Genomic DNA, 20,114 nt, shown 5'->3' with positions numbered 1-20,114 from the left:
AATATGCTATCCTTTTGAGACATCTTTAATATATCCAAAATGTGTTTCTTATGGATTTCTTATCACAGAATGGATATACTAGTAAACCAAAAGCAATGATTTAATGGTCCTATTCAGCTTTCAAACAATAAACAGACTATAAATCATACCCTATATTTAAAAGCTACTAAATATGTTTTAGAAATTTTACTCGAAGTGCTACAGTTAAGAAGAACGGAACGTCTGTTACTTGATTTAACAGTTTCAAACAAAATCTAGAACCTAACTTCTACTTCGTATATGCTGTTGAAATACAAGTTATTTTGCATGTGCATTTTGTCGCCGTAATAAATTTACTGTAAACGTTTCGTGCGCTGTGCGTGCAAGTACTCCGAAAACTAAATGCAAGCACTCTATGCTAGAAGTCATTTTGCAAACAAAACGAATAGGAGATTTGAAAAGCAAGGATTTGTCTGCTTCCGTCCTTGAAGTGATGAATGCCGCGTAATTTGTCAGTTTCTTTGTATATAAATCGTATTCATGTGCTTGGCATTTGACTAAATATGAGTCTCTTTAGAATATTCAGTGAATTCACATATAAATTTGTTTATTGTTAATTTATGTGAAAATAATAATTAGTTTTCCCAGCTGTGCTAACATTAATGATATAGAAACAAAATTTGTCTCTACAGGCAAAAGCATAGTAAATTTTATCTACAAATAAATTAGTACAAACATATTCCAACTTTTGTTAATAAAGTCAAAGAACTCAGACTATCTAAGCAGTTTAAATCGCTGTATGCTTTGAAGTATACTATTACATATCTTCTTCTGTAGTCATAACGGCCCAAGCTGAGCCACGGCTTTCCTTAAAACCCTCATGCTCTCCTTTTCACAGGAATTTTTACTTGTTTTAACTAAGTAAAGGAAGTATTGTAATTGCGAAAAATTTCGGGTTTCAGATTTCAACCGAAATACACATTTTGATGCTTCCCGAATCCATTTGGACTACTTTTTTGGTGAAGTCTCTACTTATGGGCAGAATAAAGGACTCGTTTCTCCAAAATGGAATGTAAAATGGATTTAAAATCAATTCTTACTGAATTGTCCATAAAAAAATGGATTTTTTTCCCTGTGACGTCTCTACGTACGTACGTACGTATCTCGCATAACTCAAAACCTAGCCTTAGAACGTTGAAATTTTGTATATAGGACTACTATAACATCTATATATGCACCACGCTTTTTTATTGCAATTGGCAATACGAAACGTATATATACATACCCTTACCCAGCTTAAAAAAGTCTTATTCGGCCTTTATTTCCTCAATTATTGGTATATTCATATATTTCCAATTACAGAAGTGTTTATGACGAAAATATTCATGCTTGGGCAACCTCAAATTAAAAAAACGTTTTTGGACAAATAACGAAATCTAACTTTTCATGCGGTCTCCCGGTTCCTATACTTATATTTGGAAAGTTTTGTACTCATTATGAAAAAATTAATTTATACGAAGTTTGAATCACGTACGACAAAAGTCGACCGGGATATTTAATTTCAAAATTTGCAACTTTTGATGTTATTTTCAACTTGGCTTGAGGACTGATTAATTAAATTAGAATAATTTGTGGAAATAAGTTTAAATGAAGTGCAGCAAAACGCGTGTGTAATTTAATAGGCTGTACCAGAAAGGCATGTAGTGCCGATATCAGATTGTTTAGTTTGTAATAATGTTGAAGTCGCTATCAATACAGTCCATCCATCCAAAATCGGGCTTTCCTTTGGCTCTTTTCCCCATTAGTTTATGGCTAAAAATTTTAAATCTCATTGCATATCAGTTGTAATAAACATTTAGTTTTAACTGCTGCTTGACGTTGGGACAGTAAGCTAAGATTTGATAGCTTGTAAAGTTAAAAAACTTTTCATTTAACACAAAATCTTCAAACGTTAATAGTTTTTAATATTTTAGTGCTTCCTAACTCAATTTTATTCCAGATCCTTTGATTTTATTAAAAGGAATTCCTGAAAGCTTGCTAGATTTCTAAAAGAATTGCAGTTAAATAACATTTAAATAAATATAAAGAAATAATTTTATTTTACTGACTTATACAATTTTTATAGTTGCTGCTTTGCTCGAATTTATGGCAAATAGAAGTTTAGAACTGAAACACTAATAAAAATAAAAACGATTGTATAACAGATATTAAAAACGTGTAGAATAGTATATGTTTACAGAGTTTCATACAACATACTGTTTTTCCTCGAATTTAAGCCCAGCAAAAGTTAAAACTCGAAAACTAATAAAAATAAAAACGATTTTATACTAGGTGTTGAAAAAGAACTGTAAAAACAATCAATACTTATTAACTTGACTAAGTATTAATATAAATAAAATAAATTAGATAATTCAGTAAGAAATTTTTTCAGATATATTATTATTTTCGGCATCTTCACTTTTAACACCTGAATTCTCATTTTCCCTATTGCATCATTGGTAACATGCAACACACAGACTTTAATCTCTTTCGTATCTTTCATTACCTTTCCTATAATTAATTATAACTAAAGGTAAAGATTTGGTTTTGTTACCTAACAAGTGGCAGGATTATATTTTTTTTTATTATATAACGACAGTGAATATTATTTTTATTCATAAACAAATTGAACGACTGTATCAGTTCTGGCTGGTTAGGGTTTCATGATATACGTATTTGTTCTCAGATTTAACGTCTTCATTTATATTTCAACGATTGACAGATTGACATAAATCTACCAGTTTGAAACAAGCTCGATAAAAACATAAATAATATGGTCATAGGTAATTTGAGAAAGAAGGGAATTTTCCATTGCCTCCGTTTAGTTCCATTGATCCACTCTATATCATTATTCTAGCAAACAAGAATAAACATACTTAATGTTATTCTTGTTTGCTAGAACATAACTTTGCATAACAGGATTCACTTTCTCATTAGGTATGAGTTTGCGTTTCTTTAGCTCTATCTACAGCTCTACGGCTCCTCCTCGTTAATCGAAAAACTTCCACGCACGCTTGAGTGCGATGATCTCTTAATCAAGAGTATCATTTACTGGTCAAATAAACGGCATTTTCATTTTTTCTTGTATACAGTTAATGTTTCGAATATAGGTTACACATCAAAGGAAAAGGAACTCGGTACCTTTTGAATGATTACTTTTATTTAAGAACTTCGTCTATTTTTTTTATAAATATCATTGAATGGTTTTTTTAAGACAAAATGATTTTAAGCTGAAAAAAAATATTTTTGTCTAATTAATATAAATTTTTTGAAGAAAAATTAAAAAATTAAATTGTCTTTCTTCTCTTACAATTTCCAGCGTTTTCGCCTTTAATTCTTTTTTGTATTTATCAAAATGTACTTTATAACTTTAAGGATCGATTTTGCAATTAATGAATTAGTTTCTGAAAAAAGAGCACATTTTTATGTAAAAACTTTTTAAAAAAACGTAATATGATCATTTTTGTGTTAAAAATGTCTGTAGCTCATTTCACTTCCAAAAATGTTTCTTTTCAGTATTTTGCAAAACCTATCCTTGTTTCAATTAAATGTATAATTTTAAGAAATCAGTAAAAATGGTAAATAGTTTAGTCCATATCTGCATAAGTTTTGTAACTAGAAGGATTTATTGAAAAATTGAAAATTGAGAAAATGCAGTTTAAAGAATGTAAACTGTCTAAATGGTCATTAAATCATTCCAAATTTCTTAAAACTTTTATTACTGAATTTCATTTCATAAATATCTAAAACAAAACCTAGTACTTTTTAATTGGTTAATATAAGCATAAATTACAAGCTTTTATTTAAAACCTTATCTGGCCAGAAAAGTTGCAAAAAATAATAATGTTAAAGTCCAAGAGTTTTTCTACTGCCTGTTTTTGTTTCATAAATACATTCAAAAGAGTTTTAATATATGAATTAACTTATAAGGTATTTCTCCCACCTTCCTAGCGTGCCTTCGTGGTGTAGTGGTTCTGCACGCTAGTTCGGTATTCCAGAGGTCCGTGGTTCGATTCCCGGCGAAGGCGATTGGTAATTTTTCATCTCTCCGGGCTCCAAAAATACCTAATGTCTCTACAAAATATTATATATTTTATAAAACATTTATATCAATTTTAAAATTATTATAATAAATATTAATAATATTAATTTGCCGTTTTCTTTAAATTTTTCAAAAGCAAAATTTGAAATGTCAACAGACGTAAAACATTTTATTTGAAACCGCTCAGCAACATATAGGATGTCTTCTCTTATTTTAGCCATTTGGTCTCGTATATAAATTGCATTTTAAATTGATTTAGGATTATTCTAGTTAATTAAAGAGTTAAATGTCTGTTCCAAAACGATTTTCATTAATGCTACAGTCAGGAACTTCATTACTTTCATTATGCCACTTCTTTCTGTTCTTGTCTTATCACAAATAACTACAATTTTTGAAGAAGTATAGCAAAATTGATTGGTAATACACAAAGAAACATTTGCTGAGCTCTCTCTCACTATATATATATAGTATAAACCTGCCAGTTCAAAAGTGAAAATATGCTTTTTTCCCAGCTTCACTAAGTTTTTAAATAAATAAGTTTATACATATAAATAGGGTTAACGGATAGTTGCAGTCATATTTAATTACACTCCTTTTCTCTTACACTGATTTTTATTAAGTTACGGAAACAATTAAAAATTGAAAAGAAAACGGTAAACACTGAGGGGGATGGCATATTTAATGGCTAAAATAACGTTGTTAAAAATGGAAAGATTAAGCTACAGACATTTCTAATAGGAAAAGAAAAAAAACTGATATAACTTCCACTGATATTCATTGTCAAAATTTTTAAGAGTTTATTATACCATTTATTATCGTCACATCGTTTCAAAATTTCTTTTCAGTGTAGTAAGGATATTCAGGTTCTTTTGTTAGAAAAATTGAAAAATCGGTAATTTATTTGACTTTAAGGTACTAAGTCCCCTCAAATGGGCATACAGAGAATTTTTACTTATTTATTAATGAGCTTGCAGATTTTATAGTGGAAAAATGTCAGTTTTTAATACCTATTTGACAAATAGGGAATCAAAAGATGAAACTATATTCTTTTTAAATTTGTTTAACCTTTTTCTTGTTTCCATGCAGTGTTCCACCGAGAGAACAGATTATGGTGTTCGGCAATGCAGAAGAACCTCCCATGCAAGAATCAGAGCACAGGTACAGTTACGTCCAAAACGTCTTTGCTCGCTATTGTTGCTGTTGTTCCATCCCATGCGCACCTCCTTTGAATAAGTAAGTTTAGAGTTTTCTGTGTCCCTTTGAGTTAATTCACTGAGTTAGTTTTATTTGTTGTCAAATTAAATAAAGCAACATCCGATTCTTTAAAAAATCCATTGTGGTAAGAAAACTCGTACCACTTCCAATTTTCCTTCATTCTAAATAGGCTTGGTGTGTGTTTAGGCTGAATATCAGTGGAAGTTATATCGGTTTTTTCCTTTCCTATTAGAAAGGTCTGTAGCTTAATCTTTCCATTTTTTAACCATGTTATGTTATATTACGCTTCAGGGTATGTATTTTTTATGCTGCCAACAAGATCCGTCGTTTTAATCTTCGACATGATTAGCTGCCAGTTCTCAAGAGGTACTGCATTCGATGTTCCTAAAGATGTTTGTCTTTCAAATTAAAGCAATACCTTGCTTAACTAGCTGAAAGATTTAAAAGCGATTTGTGCAACGCTTGTAAATTTACATATGCAAAAAATTTCAGCTAACGAATAACTTAATATCAGGTTTTATTAAGAAAAATCAGCAAGATTAAATCCTGCTAACACATATTTCATTGAAGTTTAAAAAAATTGCTTATTAGCATTCACTTCTTATTCACCGCCCAACCGGGACAGCGGTTAGCGACGTTGACTACCGTACCGAAGAGCCCGGGTTCGAATGTCGGAGAAGGCATGGGTGTTGTAAATGTATAGTGCCTGTGCAGTATAGGGGCACTCTAAATCTGCGGCGAGCAGAAAGTTCCCTCGAAAGGTTGGTAGGAGGGGAAAGAGAGGTCAGATACCCTCGGATCCGAGCGAAGTTCGTACTGCTCCCTGTATGGTGCTCAAGGAGATGGGACCCTGCCCCGTGACAACGCTGCAGCAGTGTGTTAGGAGCTCCTCGTTGAACGAGTTATAACCGCGGTAATATTTGTCGTGTGTCTACAAGGTTAGTAACATCGTAAAGGTCTCAACAAGCTACAAATTTTGATGCTTGATTTGTGTTCCTACGTCTTATAATTCCGGAGTTATTGAAATTTTTAAATTCTCATCCATTGTCTACACATGAGCCTATGTTTTTGAATGAAGAACCGGAAGAAGAAAATGAAGTGCTGCTTTATGCTCCGTCGTTGTTAAGTGATTACTCGCGACCAAATTGCCTTCTGTTCTCAACACAGATATCTGGAGAAAGCTGGCGCATTCCGCTTTCTAACGGTGCAAGAATTGTGTTTGTGGTGTGTGTTTAAGCAGAGTTATAATTATTTTAATTAGAGTCCATAAAGTGTCATTTTTGCGGGATTCTTCTAGGATATCTCGGCTTCTATTTGGAATATCATCATCATTTATCCTCGGCAAAGTAGGTCTTCTTGTACTCTTTATTTCGGTACCCTTGCATTGAATTTATGTTTATTAGTTCATCTGCTATGCACACTTTTGTGTTATTTTTATAATCCGTAAATCGTATTCCCCCTACTAACTTCTTCCAAGTCGAATTTTTCGACGCAGGGGTTGCAAGGTTGTTGTTTTCTCAAGAAGCCCCTCAGGGTTAGCATATTAACAACGACCTTTCCCCTCCACCTACAAAGCGCATGCGCGCTTGGCACAGAACCTGTTGACACCCGTGACATTAGAACTTTTTACCGCGCGGCTTTGTTTATGTTTCGAACTTCAACTTTGTCATTTATTCGCCCATTCATGTTTATGTTACAATCTTTTTGTACTTTATAGATGTAAATTTATTGATTAATGATAATGAAATTTACTGATTGTATTATAAATTACTGACTATTGATATAAATTTAATAATTTTGTGTTTGCACTTTCTAACCTTTTTTTTTTTTTTCCCTCTCTCTCTTTCTCCTACTAAAATGTCTGTATTTTGTGGTTTAAGTTACGGGTAGTATAAGTTCTCAGTCCAACATTAATTTTATTTCCTCTATGACTTTCTAGTTAAACTGTCTTCAAGCCTTTTCCCCTCTTCTTTCCCCCTTTAACTGACTTCCCCTTCTTTTTATTTCTCTGATAACTTCGCTTCTATGTAACTTAGCGGCCTCAAACTCTTCTTTTCATCCCCTTGTTATCCTGTTATTCCCTTTTAATTTCTAAGTTTTCCCCTTAACTACATTAGATAGCGCGCTCTTTTCATTTTCCCCTCTTGATACTTTACCTTCTTTTTTTATTCTTTTTTTTTTCTTTTGCTGACCCCCTCTTTCTTTCCACCCCAACCCTCCGCATACCTTTTTTTATATTTTAATTAATCCTTTTTTTTTCGAGCAATTTTTGCAACTATTTTAAGAATTTTTTTTTTTTTTTTTTTTTTTTTTTTTTTTTTTTTTTTTTTACAGTTTCCTCTAGTGGAAACACCTCCACATTCTTCCTGTTGTAAACCCGCAACCTCTTTAAGGTCCAGGCTCTCCTATTACTACTCTTTCTGCACCTGCGATTCTCCTTCTGTTCACGTTTCAGCTATTCCTTACATTCTCCCCCATTTTTCATCACTCATCTCTTCTCTTTGCTATCTTTGACTTATTAACATTCTTCGGGCCTCTGGCATACCACTACAACCTCTCGGTTTACGTGTTTATCGCTTAAATATATGTGTATACTTACAAAATATCATGTGTACTGCTATTTATTGTGCTTACTGAAACTTTTGTGCATTAATAATTAATTACTTCCATCACACATTTGCTGTAACTCTCACTACGTGCTCAGTTTCAAGTTCTGCGCAAGTGATAATTTGTGTGCACTTTACATTGTAATTCTTCCTGCGGGCTCAATTTTAAGCACTGCTCAAGTGAACTACAGTTATGCAGTGGCTTTGTGATTTAGTGTATTCAGTGAATTAGAGACTCAGTGCCTTAATATAGAGATCTCAACAGCTTCCTAATATAAGACTTCAACAGCAGTGCTTTAATACAGAGATTACAGTGCCTTAAGATAGTTCCTTGTTATAGTGCCACAATTTAGTGCTCAGCATAGTGCCTCTAATTGCCATAATATAGAGATTTCTTCAGCATTCAGTGAGATAGTCTACACAGTGAAATTAGAGACTTAGTGCATAATTTTAAAGATTCCAATAGTAATTAGTGACTCTGTGGAATAGCAGAATAATTTATATATTTTTTATTTATCATTAGTGATTTCATACAATAGACTCAATGCAGTATGTCTGAAATGCGTACCTCCACACACTGCAGTGATCCAGATTTGCCAAATCACTTAGTTTCAACTGACTTCTCATATAGAGGAAAAATAAAAGCGGTCTTCGACGAGAGCGTACAAATAGCCAATACAGTTCGAGGTAATAAAAATATATTACCACGCCTCATAGCCACTCTAGAGATCTTTCGGGACATCGCATTACGTGGAACAGAGGTAGTCAACAAAGACGTGAACACTTCTGTAATCCCGCGCTGTACCACTGGCACTAACACCCCTTACACTGAGGTGGTTACTTCAAGTACAAACACGGACTCCCTGCCAGTAACAGCAACTACGCAGGCTCCCAGGAACACAGGGGAAAGGCATAGCCACTTGAAGTCAGCGACAACACCATCAGCGATTGTGCCCCAGAAACCAACCTTTGCGGCAGTGCTTAAACAGTTCAGTAAACCCAGTCTGATCATCAACCCTTTAGGGAGTATCCATCCACGTGATCTAAGAACACAGTTACAAGAAAAGGTTCCACTTAGTGAGATCCCAGTTGTCGTCAACGCTATCAAACCGGCTCCAAAAGGCGGACTAGAAGTTTTTTGTAATACAAACGAGGAGGTACTCAAGTTACAGGAGCACATCAAAAAAGCTGAGGTCCATGCAGAGGTTCGTCTCAGGCAAAAGAGGCAGCCGAGAATAGCCATCCATAATGTTCCAGAACATGTTAAACCAGAACAGCTCATCGCTGAGCTCAGCGCAACAGCAGGTCTATCAGAAAGAGTATACAAACCCCTGTTCCGACTTAAAGAGCGCCGAGCAAACAGAGTCAAATGGGTTCTCGAGTGTACCACGGAGAGCTTTGGAATCGCCATCAACATCAGACGTCTGTTCACAGCATGGCAGGCTCATACTATCACGGAGTTCTTGGGAATCCGTAGATGTTATAGATGCCAGCAATTCGGGCACTCCCAGGATCTCTGCCGCAGCAAGAAACAGTTCTGTGCCTTCTGCGCTGGGTCGCACAACACCAAAATCTGTCAAGCAGAGTCACCAGCCTGTATCAACTGCGGGGACTGTAACTACCGCAACGGCACCTCCTACTACTTTGAACATCCGGCATACCACCCGGAATGCCCGATGTACCAGAGAGCCGTCTACAACACACGCTGCAACACACAATACTAAAGCTATAACATCTCAGCAGCCTACCAATGCTATGTTACTACCTAATGCGTCTGAAGAAAGCAACACTTTCTCACAAGAGATCCTACCGACAAATATCGACAACCCAGTCAACCTGATTCTAACTCATTCTTCAGCAGGCTCCATAAAATGCACGCAAATTAACCTCCAGCGGGCAGAAGCAGCTAATACGCAACTAGTGCAGCATGTCCTCGATCATGAGATAGATATCATTCTTCTCCAAGAGCCTTACTGCAGAAATGGCGCAATAGCCTGCCTACCACTCTCATGGAAGATCTTCCAGAGGAAAGCGCAACTTAACAAACTACCCCCGAGAGCGGCGATCATTTGTTGTAATCCACAATGGTCCCCACTCATTATCAAGCAGGCACGAGATCATGTTGCAATTCTTCTGAATTATAATAACTCCCAGATTATCCTATCATCCGTCTACAGCTCTCCACCAGAAGACATCAGCAATGCAGTAGATAGTATTGCAGAAATACACAGAAAACATACTACCATTCCTCACGTAATAAGTGGAGACCTAAATGCGCACAACGTCATTTGGGGATACCCAGATACCTCACCGAAAGGAACAGCGTTAGAAGAATTTATAATGACAGCCAATCTACAGTTAATAAATACTCAGAATGCCCCACCGACGTTCGACAACTCATACAACAAAGGATGGCCTGATTTAACAATAGCTATAAGTAACATAGCCAACAATATAACAGATTGGAGGGTCACAGACGACGAGAGTTGCTCTGATCATAAATATATCCACTTTTCAATTAATACGGACACAAGCATCACTATCCTTAAGCGCTACAAGATCCCAGGCAATAAACTGCGTGCATTAACAAAGGCTTTCTCGGATACCCTACAGAGTGAAGAAGAAGTAATAGACCAAATAAACAGCCCATAGGAATTAGACACTTATACAGATCATCTCCTCAATACATTGCGATGTATTTGCGACAAGCTCCTGAAGACTCGCACTGCTAAACGCATACAAGGCATATGCTGGTGGACTAAGGAACTACGCCAATTACGGCAAAAGTGCAGAGCCCTAAGACGGCGTCTCCGAGGTGTAATGGACGAAGCCACCAAAATGGCATTGCTGACCACATTCCGCAGGGAAAAAGCGCATTATAAAAAATGCATACTACGAGCCAAAGTCAATAGCTGGCGGAAATTTTGCACAGCTAATACCAACGTCTATGGAATCCTGCATAAACTAGCTACAAATAAAGTTTACAAGCCTGACCAGCTTTATGCCCAATCAGCCAATAACTCAGACAACACCAATCTTGCAGAAACCACAGCATCTGCTATCCTTAATGCAATCTTCCTAGCAGATAACCCGGATGATGACTCAACAGAACAACAAAAGATACAGGACAACCATTCCATTCCTAACACACCAGACGACATACCCTTCGACTCAGCTGAAATACAGCAAATCTTCCGTTTTCTTCCCATAAAAAAGGCTCCGGGGCCAGACGGTCTAGACTATGCAATAATAAAGGTGGCTTACACATCCCGCCCTACCTTCTTCGAGAAATATTTCGGCAAGCTCTTAAAATACCAGATCTTCCCTACTGCTTTCAAAAAAGGAGAAGTGGTCCTGTTCCTGAAGAAGCAGAGATCCCCAGATGACCCAAGCTCGTTTCGGCCAATTTGCCTACTTTCGTCTCTGGGAAAAATTTATGAAAAATTACTGGTAAACAGACTTAAATTCCATCTCCAGCAGACCAACTTCCTCAGCCCACGGCAATACGGGTTCCGAACTGGCTTGTCAACCACGCATGCCATGAGTCATCTTAAAGATAGCATAGAACAAAATAGAGGCAGAAATCTTCACAGGGCATTCATATCCCTGGACCTGCAAAGCGCCTTTGACACCCTCTGGTGGCCTGCTATAAAGCAAGCACTTAGAGAGGCACAATGTCCCAAAAACATCTTTAACATCATCACGGACTATCTACATGCACGTAGCCTCATAGTAGCCAACAACAATGGCCTCACTATCAAGCGGCAGGAAAGAGGGTGTCCACAAGGCTCTTGCGCCGGTCCGTTGCTCTGGATAATCACCTTTAACTCCATACTACAACATGAATGGCCTTTGCACACAGATATCATAGCATACGCCGACGATGTAGCTCTTCTGGTGTCTGGCCGCACAAGAGATGAACTGGAACGGAATGCCACAGAAACCTGCTCGATATTCACGGACCTATGCAATAAACTTAAGTTAATCATCTCTCGACAAAAGTCCGCAGCCATCGTAATTCCACGTCCTGGCACAAATCCCACAAGACGTCCATGTATAAAGCTACTGGGCAAGAACTTAAAAATAACGAAGACGATTAAATATCTAGGAGTCACTTGGGATCAAAGACTCACCTGGTTACCGCACCTCCAAGAAATACGTACAAAAACATCGACCATCGCAAGGAAAGCCAGGCAATTTCAAGGGAGAAATTGGGGACAAAACCCCCATATCAGGAAACTATTATATCTGACAGTGGCAGAGAGAATAATTCTCTACGCAGCAGTCATATGGGCACAACCAATGAGCAGCCGAAAGACCAAGCTACTGACCACAATTCAACGGCCGTTTGCATTAAACATCTGCGGAGGTTATCGCACAACAGCGTCCAGCGCCGCCACGATATTGCAGGCCTGCTGCCATTACACATAAAAGCAGAGGCAGAGGCTACCTATGTACGAATCACCCATCACAGACAAGAAGCCACATATGCAGGAATTACGTTCAGAACAACAGACTATGAACTCCCTGGCAGTGTGCAACACATCCACCCTGACATCAAAGGTAGAGGGATCCATGTCAAAATCCAACATCAGCAATCGCACTCCAGACAACACACTTCCTCTGCGATTACACAACTGTTCACTGATAGATCAAAACATGATCAGGGAGTGGGCTGCGCGTTTGCTCACTACGAACATGGCACACTAGTAAAGGAATGGAAAGGACATCTCACTAACAGCAATAGTATCTTCCAAGCAGAGGCACTAGCAATATTTAATGCGCTACGACATGCCCTCAACCTTTCCCTTACCAATGCGACTTTTTACACGGACAGCATGTCAGTGCTACACGCACTCAGGGATCATCACCACACTTCACCCATCATCATAGATATACAGCAACTTTTACACAATAATCATCAAGCCCGCTTTAACATGGTATGGGTGAAAGGACACTCCGACAACGAAGGGAATGACGTCGCAGACCGACTGGCTAATGAGGCTGCCAACAACATCCACGCTCAAACTATAAGAGCCCCTACCCCCGTCTCACACCTCAAGAAAACTCTGCGTAATATCTGTAAAGAAAAGTGGCAAGAAGAATGGAATAGTTGCGACACAGGGAGAAGGACGTATAACTTTCTACCAAAGGTAGACACGGAACGTCTTATAAAAATAGCCCCACTGACACAGTACATAACGGGTCATGGCCCATTTCCATCTTATTTTATGCGTCATGGCATCTCAGCATCTGACAATTGTGTCTGTGGCATGCTAGGTTCTCCCGAGCACTACCTATTTGACTGCGGTCTAACAACAAACCACCACTTACCACATCCAACGAATGATAGAACACTTTACTATCGTTTCATAATCAAACACCCGCCAGCTATAAGGAGTATCTGCGCAGTTGTACAGCAAATCAACGCCCTAGGGCAAGACATTAGCGAGCCACAGTAGCATGGTACTGCAGACAATGTACTCAACGATTAGATATTCACAGTATGTACACATTCTGTAATACACATTCCACATTCAATTTCGAGCCTCGTGTTAACATCTGCTTTCAATAGCCACCAACTTGCAGAAATAATGTTACTGACATGTTTATCAGTGTAAAGCACTGGGCACCCAATGGAATGATGTGTTATCGTAAATCGAAATATATAATATCCGTACAATGCACGAATGTAGTGTATGCAACGAAATATGTAATTCATGCAACAGAAGCCCCTAATGAAAGTATGTACATTATGTATTATGTGAACTGAGCATATTTCCGCACAGCGCTACTGCTTTACGCACACGTTACTATGTCTCATATGTTTCTTCTGTGTGTAATATTTGCATTTATGTGCTCTACGTGTTTCCATATGTATTCTATGTGTCATGATATGTATTCTCGTGTGTGTTTTTATGTCTTTATGTTACGTAATTACGAGTGTGTTTTTATGCTTTTACGTTTAATTTTGTATATCTATGTGTTTCAGCTTATATGAGTGTTTTAATGCTATCCTTTATATTCTTTTTTAAGTTACTTTGTGTTATTAACAACGTCCTATGTAAAAACTATCCGACATCTAGCACCTGTATGGCCATGTAAACTTCCGGTGCAGCCTCACGGGGCTCCAGCGAGTTGCTTCTTCGAGATAGTGGAGGACGTGGGACATATGCCTGTTTACCTATGTTATACGCCAGGCGTCCCCGTCCTCCGTCACCTGTCACCTGTATGGTGCTCAAGGCTCTTGCCAACGGCAAGCGCAGCCTTGCATTCCTTGCCACGTTGGATTTCATGGGGTTGTTCTGATGTTACTATCAGACAAGTGAGATAAGTCACTACAACACAACAACCTCTTACTCACGGCTGTATGTCGAAAATATTTTTCTACACATAGCTGCCTCTCTTTGCAATGACCCTTAGCGTACTAAAGGAAAAGGACGTTATAACGAGCAATCACTACAATAAAAATGAATTTAACATACTCTCATCATTTGGAAATTTTTCGCAAGGGTCGTTACCACAAGATGGTCGTTATTATAATGAGAGTCGAATGTATTACTATTATTCCTGTCTCAGTTTAATTAGAATAATTTAGGTTAAGCCTCTGAATAAAGAAATTATAAAAATGTTAAGCTTGTAAGGATCTTAAGTTTTACTAACGTTTATTTTATTTTAAATCTTTACTATCACTTCTTATTTTCTACTTCCGGCCAGAATTATAAGCGTGAAGGTTTTTATGCAAAGTTTGTCTGGCGAACGCCAAGTATTTAAGTGTGGCCTTTTTGCCAAGCGAAAGAGAGGAAGCAGTGAGTTCGAAGCAGGCCGCTTACCTTAGAAGTTACGCAGTTGCTATTTGCCTTCCAGGCCAGAGGTTTTAATCCTCTTGATAAATTAAAACGTATTGTAGTGTTCACAGTCTCTGTGCTACATACGCTTCCTGTTATTATAAGGCCAATCTTCCACGTGTATTATTCTAAAGTTAAATTAGAATTTAGTTTTATTTTTTTACTTTTACGTTAGACCCCGAGTGGCGGGTCATTGTATTCCGAAGTACGGAAGTTATTGTATATAGAGAAAAATAAAGGGTTTTGTATACCCTTCGTCTGTATCCTGTCTACTTACTACAATTAGTGAACATAGCTTTAGTAAGCTCTCTGTTCCTAGTCAGGTCCTTGTATGTTCCCGAAGAAGGTTAGAAGGAACATTGAACCTGATAGTGGCGCCCAACGAAGAAGAATAACCATGGCCGAGTTTCAAGAAGAACCTGTGCTGCCTGCAGAAACGGCTCAGAATCCAGAAATGCCAGCTGCCGCCCTGGAAGGATTCGGTTACATCGTCCAGACCATGCGCGCTTCGATGAAACCAGAAGCAACGTTTAATGGAAACTCACCGGTAACCAGTTTTTTGGAAAAATTGGATGACCTCTTCATGCTCTACCCCGTGCACGAGCTTCAAAAAGTTACCTTAGCTACCAGCGCTTTGAGGGGCCAAGCGCTTAACTGGTTCAAATGTATCGGCAGAAGTCTCTTGGGTCAAGCAGAAAGTCCCACCTATACTTACGAAAATTTCAAGACTGCCCTACTAAAAGCATTCCCTGTTGTAAGGGATCGTGAGAAATTAGAAACGGAACTTTTTAGTATATATCAACAAAGAATCGAAAACCTCTCGAGCTTTATTTTAAGAAAAATTCACGTTTTCAAGCTCTTGTATGGAAACCGTCCGGATCCTGAAATAATTCAAGTGATTTTGCCGAGGTTACTGCCCCAAGTGCAAGACTTTATTGAATTAAGAAATCCGACTACACTGGAAAAGTTATTTGAGCTAGCAATCCAGTTTGAAAGTAGAAGAACGGCGGACGTCGAAAGAAGACGCCAATATCAACAGCAAAACCAATTTGGTACGCCAAGACTACAGCAAACTCAAGCATACGGCTACGGAGAAAAAGCGAATCAGTGGGCAAGGAAACCCGAGCATTCAAAAACAGCCGGCGAACGTCGACAGTTCAATAGCAACCCAGGAAAAAAGTCTCAAGGCCAGGGGAAAAAGAAGGAAAGCACGGAAAGGAAAAATAATTTAAACTAAAACGGATTTCTGCTGACGAGAGGGTGCGGAAATCCGAAGGCCACGAAAATCCCTCTTCCTACAAGTTAAATACAGTAATGGTGAAAAATTTGACTCTTCCGAAGATTGAAGTCTTGGTGAATAATATCCCGGCCTCCGCACTCCTGGATACCGGCGCGCAGTGTTCCTGTGTGGCAGAAGTCTTTTTTAGAAAGTATTTTCGCTAATACCGCATATATAATGCGGATAATACGACAGTATTAGCGGCGCAAGGAGAACAATGTAAGTGCGTAGGTAAAGTACCTTTGTATATCCGTATCAAGGACGAACAAGTAAAGGTGATGTTTTTTATAGTAAAGAATTTGCAAGCACATTTAATCTTAGGAATAGACTTTCTTTCAGACGCACAAGCTACACTGGATTTTAATGAAACGTCCCTTAGGCTGACAATGAAACCAGTGTGTGTAGAAAAGGTTGAACCGCCAAGGTTAAATCTTGACCACCTGCCTAATGACGAGCAAGATAGAATCCGACAAGTGGTAAGTGAATTTGCTTCGTTATTTAGTGATATTCCAGGATTTACTCAGGTTACTAACCATAGTATTGACACCGGAGATGCATTGCCAGTTCGTCAAAAACCATACCGGTATGATAAGAATAAGGAAAAAATTATAGAATGGCATATTACCGATATGCTACGTAAAAAGATCATAACGCCCATATCAAGTAGTTATGCTAGCCCGGTGGTTTTATGTAAGAAAAATAATGATTATCCTTTGGAGCATCCAAAAAGGTGGAGATTCGCTATTGATTACCGTAAATTAAATTCCATAACGAAATATCCGGTATATCCGTTGCCGATCATAGAAGAAATTTTAAGGAACATAAAATTAACCAAATTTATGACGACTTTAGACTTAACGACTGGTTATTTTCAAATAGGGGTGAGGCCCGAGGACGTGCCTAAGACTGCTTTTATAACCAAGTCTGGCACTTATGCATTTTTGCGTATGCCGTTTGGCCTTTCAGGGGCCCCAACAACATTTCAGCGATGCATGGACATTGTGTTAAGACCTGTTCTTGGAAAGTCCACATTTATCTATTTAGACGATATCATTATTACTAGTGATAATCTAGACCAACATGTACAGGATTTAAGACAGGTGTTTTCTTTATTAAATGAGGCCGGTCTAAAAGTTAATGTCGAAAAGTGCAAATTTGCAGCCCCTGAATTAAAATATTTAGGTTACAAAATATCTCAAAAAGGGATCGAGACAGATGAATCAAAAATAATCGCTGTACAAAAGTATCCGACTCCAAACATGGCAAAGAAGCTCTCTTCTTTTCTAGGACTTTGTTCATATTATAGGTCCTTTATAAAAGATTTTGCGGCTATCGCTGAGCGATTGTTAAAATTAAAAAGGAAAAAGGCAAGATTCTCGTGGACGGCCGAAGCCAATAGTGCTTTCGAAAAATTAAAACAAGCATTAACGCAAGCCCCAGTGTTAAAATTTCCTGAAAAGGATGAAAATTTAGAAATTTCAGCGGATGCTTCGGATTATGCGGTAGGAGCGGTACTTTCGCAAAATCAGCAGCCCGTGGCATTTTTTAGCCGAACTTTAAATCAAACACAAAGAAACTATTCCGCGACCGAGAGAGAGGCACTTGCAGTTCTGTTAGCAGTGCAAAAGTTCCGAGTCTATTTTGGAAAGGCGCCGATAACAGTATATTCTGATCATGCGGCGGTAACTAGATTGTACTCAGGGAAAACTTTATCCCCAAGGTTAATAAGATGGGCACTCAAGCTGCAAGAATATAATCTGGTAATCAAGCATACCCCCGGAAAGGAAAATATCGTAGCAGATGCCCTATCACGAATTAAATTAGACGAACAGGGTAATACCGTAAAAGTTGCAATGCTTACAGCGTGTACAATAAATTCCAGAGAAACTGTAATAACAGAACTGGGTAAGGATCCTGAGTTTGGAAGTATTTATGAGTATTTGAAGGATCCTGAAAATTTTAGCCACCAAGATATTGGGGCGATAAGAAATAGGGCGGCCCATTACGAACTAATAGATGGTCTATTATTCTAAACAAAAACTACGAATTCCAACAACGAATTTCGACCTGTTATCCCAGCTAGTCTTAGATTAAATATCCTGCATGAGCTCCATGACAGCCCTTTAGCTTCTCATGCTGGTATTCGAAAAACTATCCAACGCGTACGCGAGGCAGTCTACTTTCCTGAACTGCAAAAGTTAACAAGGGCGTATGTCCAGTCCTGCCCAACATGTCAAGCCGTTAATTATATTAATTTCCGCCCGGCCGGGTTTCTAAATAGTATTAAATCCGAATTTCCAAATGAAATAATTGGCATCGATTTATTGGGCCCTTTCCCAAAAAGTCAGTTAAATAAAAGTCGCTATCTCCTTGTTATGGTTGATCATTTTAGTAAATGGACCGAAATTGTTCCCTTAAAACGAGCCTCCGCGAAATTGGTTACCGATTCTATTTTAAATAAATATATTTTAAAATACGGGGCGCCCCTAAAAGTTATATCGAATAATGGTCCTCAATTTGTAAGTAATATATTTGAAGACATGTGAAAAAAACTGGGCATACGTCATTTAAAAATGGTCCCGTATCGGCCGCAATCAAATATAGCGGAACGGGTCAACAGAAATATAGTGAAAATTATCCGTAGTTATGTTAAAAATTTTCATAAAAGCTGGGATAACTATGTCAATGAATTTGCTTTCGCCCTTAGGACCGCAAAACATGATACAACGGGCAAAACTCCTGCTGAGTTATTTCTAGGCAGAAAGATTATAACACCGTTAGATAAACTATTTTATGTGCAACAAAGAGCCCCAGAATTTAAAATGGGTGATATAGAAAAACTAATAAAAGAAGCAAAAAAGAATACGGAAGTAGCACAAAGAAAACAGAAATTATATTATGATTTGAAACGACGGGGAGTAACTTATAAAGTAGGGGATGAAGTTTTAAAAATTAAGCATTCACTTTCTTCAGCACCAGAAGATAAAACTGCCAAATTTTTTCCACGATTTGAAGGACCATATGTTATAGAAAAAATAACTCACGCTGTTGTAGTGTTAAAAGCCAGAAATGGTGAAACCTGTTCCGCAAACATTGATCAAATCAAGCCCTACTTCGAGCGTAATAAAATGCAAATCTTTTCAGATCTTTTGCAGGATCCGGCACGGCAGACACCGCAGGTACAAGTTCCAGAGGTGAAAAAACGACAAGTACAAGGGCAAGCCAATGAGAGACAGAAGCAAGTGAAAAGAAAATTGCCCCGCGGAAAAATGGAAGGTAACAAGAAAAAGAAGCCGTTCCACCGTCCAGAAAACAGAGTTCACGAACACCCCCAGAATGAAGAAGGGAGAAGAACGACGTATGTGAAGAGGACCAGGAGAAATGACGGCAACTATAACCCGGCTTTAAAACGGAAGATCTACTCATCCGACAGAACTCTCCGCAGCAAAAGTCGCCGAACTGCGGAAGGGCCATCAGCGGCGGAGGAAAAAGTACAAGAAAAATTTGAACGGCCAACAACGAGGTCCAAGCAGGATCACGACAGAAGTTTCCCGGTTCCGCCAAGACCAGCTGCCATCAAACGGCAAAGACCACAAGCAGAGGAGAAAAGGAAAGTATTCAAGGGTGGCCGTACTGGTGAAAAACGGAAGCTTCCAGAAGAAAGCACTGAAGGGCGAGCCCGTACAAGAAGGAGGATCAACCAAGCTACTATCTGCAGTACCTTTAAAGACTGGGCCCAGAAAAGGATGTCCGAATATTACAAAGATAAGTAAAATTTTATGTTACTTTGCAAACTTAAGTTAATCTTTCATTCTTACTGCAAGTGGCAGATTTCAAGAAGTTTTACCTCATGCGAGGTCTACCTTTATCGCCAAAAGGGCGAGAAATGAGTTGTGACCGATTTTCGTATTATGTTTTTAAATTACTCGTGCGTAAAACTAAAGTTGATGTATAATAGCGTTGTGTAAAGACTTAAATATTGTAAAATGTTATTGTATAAATTTTATTTAAAACATTCTAGCAAGAAAGAAGTTTTAGTCTGAAAGACTTTTTGAAATGTAGTATTATTTCAATGTAGAAAGAATTGGCACTTGCTTTGAAAAGAA

General features: G+C 37.9%; 1 protein-coding gene across 4 annotated transcripts in view; it reads left to right on the top strand.

The window, feature by feature from the left end:
• Positions 1-20,114, top strand: part of LOC118187681 (bestrophin-3-like) — a 127,786-nt gene that overhangs the window by 83,950 nt on the left and 23,722 nt on the right. For all 4 annotated transcript variants that reach the window (XM_085816938.1, XM_085816937.1, XM_085816940.1 and 1 more), the window contains one exon: positions 5,147-5,293. In XM_085816938.1, the coding sequence (XP_085673064.1) occupies positions 5,147-5,293 (147 nt within the window). The remainder of the gene's footprint in view (positions 1-5,146; positions 5,294-20,114) is intronic.

This window comes from Stegodyphus dumicola, chromosome 5, assembly GCF_044657685.1.
Source record: "Stegodyphus dumicola isolate Sdum_Otavi_A_Nest chromosome 5, ASM4465768v1".
Taxonomy (NCBI): Eukaryota; Metazoa; Arthropoda; class Arachnida; order Araneae; family Eresidae; genus Stegodyphus; species Stegodyphus dumicola.
The sequence above is the reverse complement of the archived record's forward strand: the minus strand, read 5'-3'. Positions and strand labels throughout refer to the sequence as shown.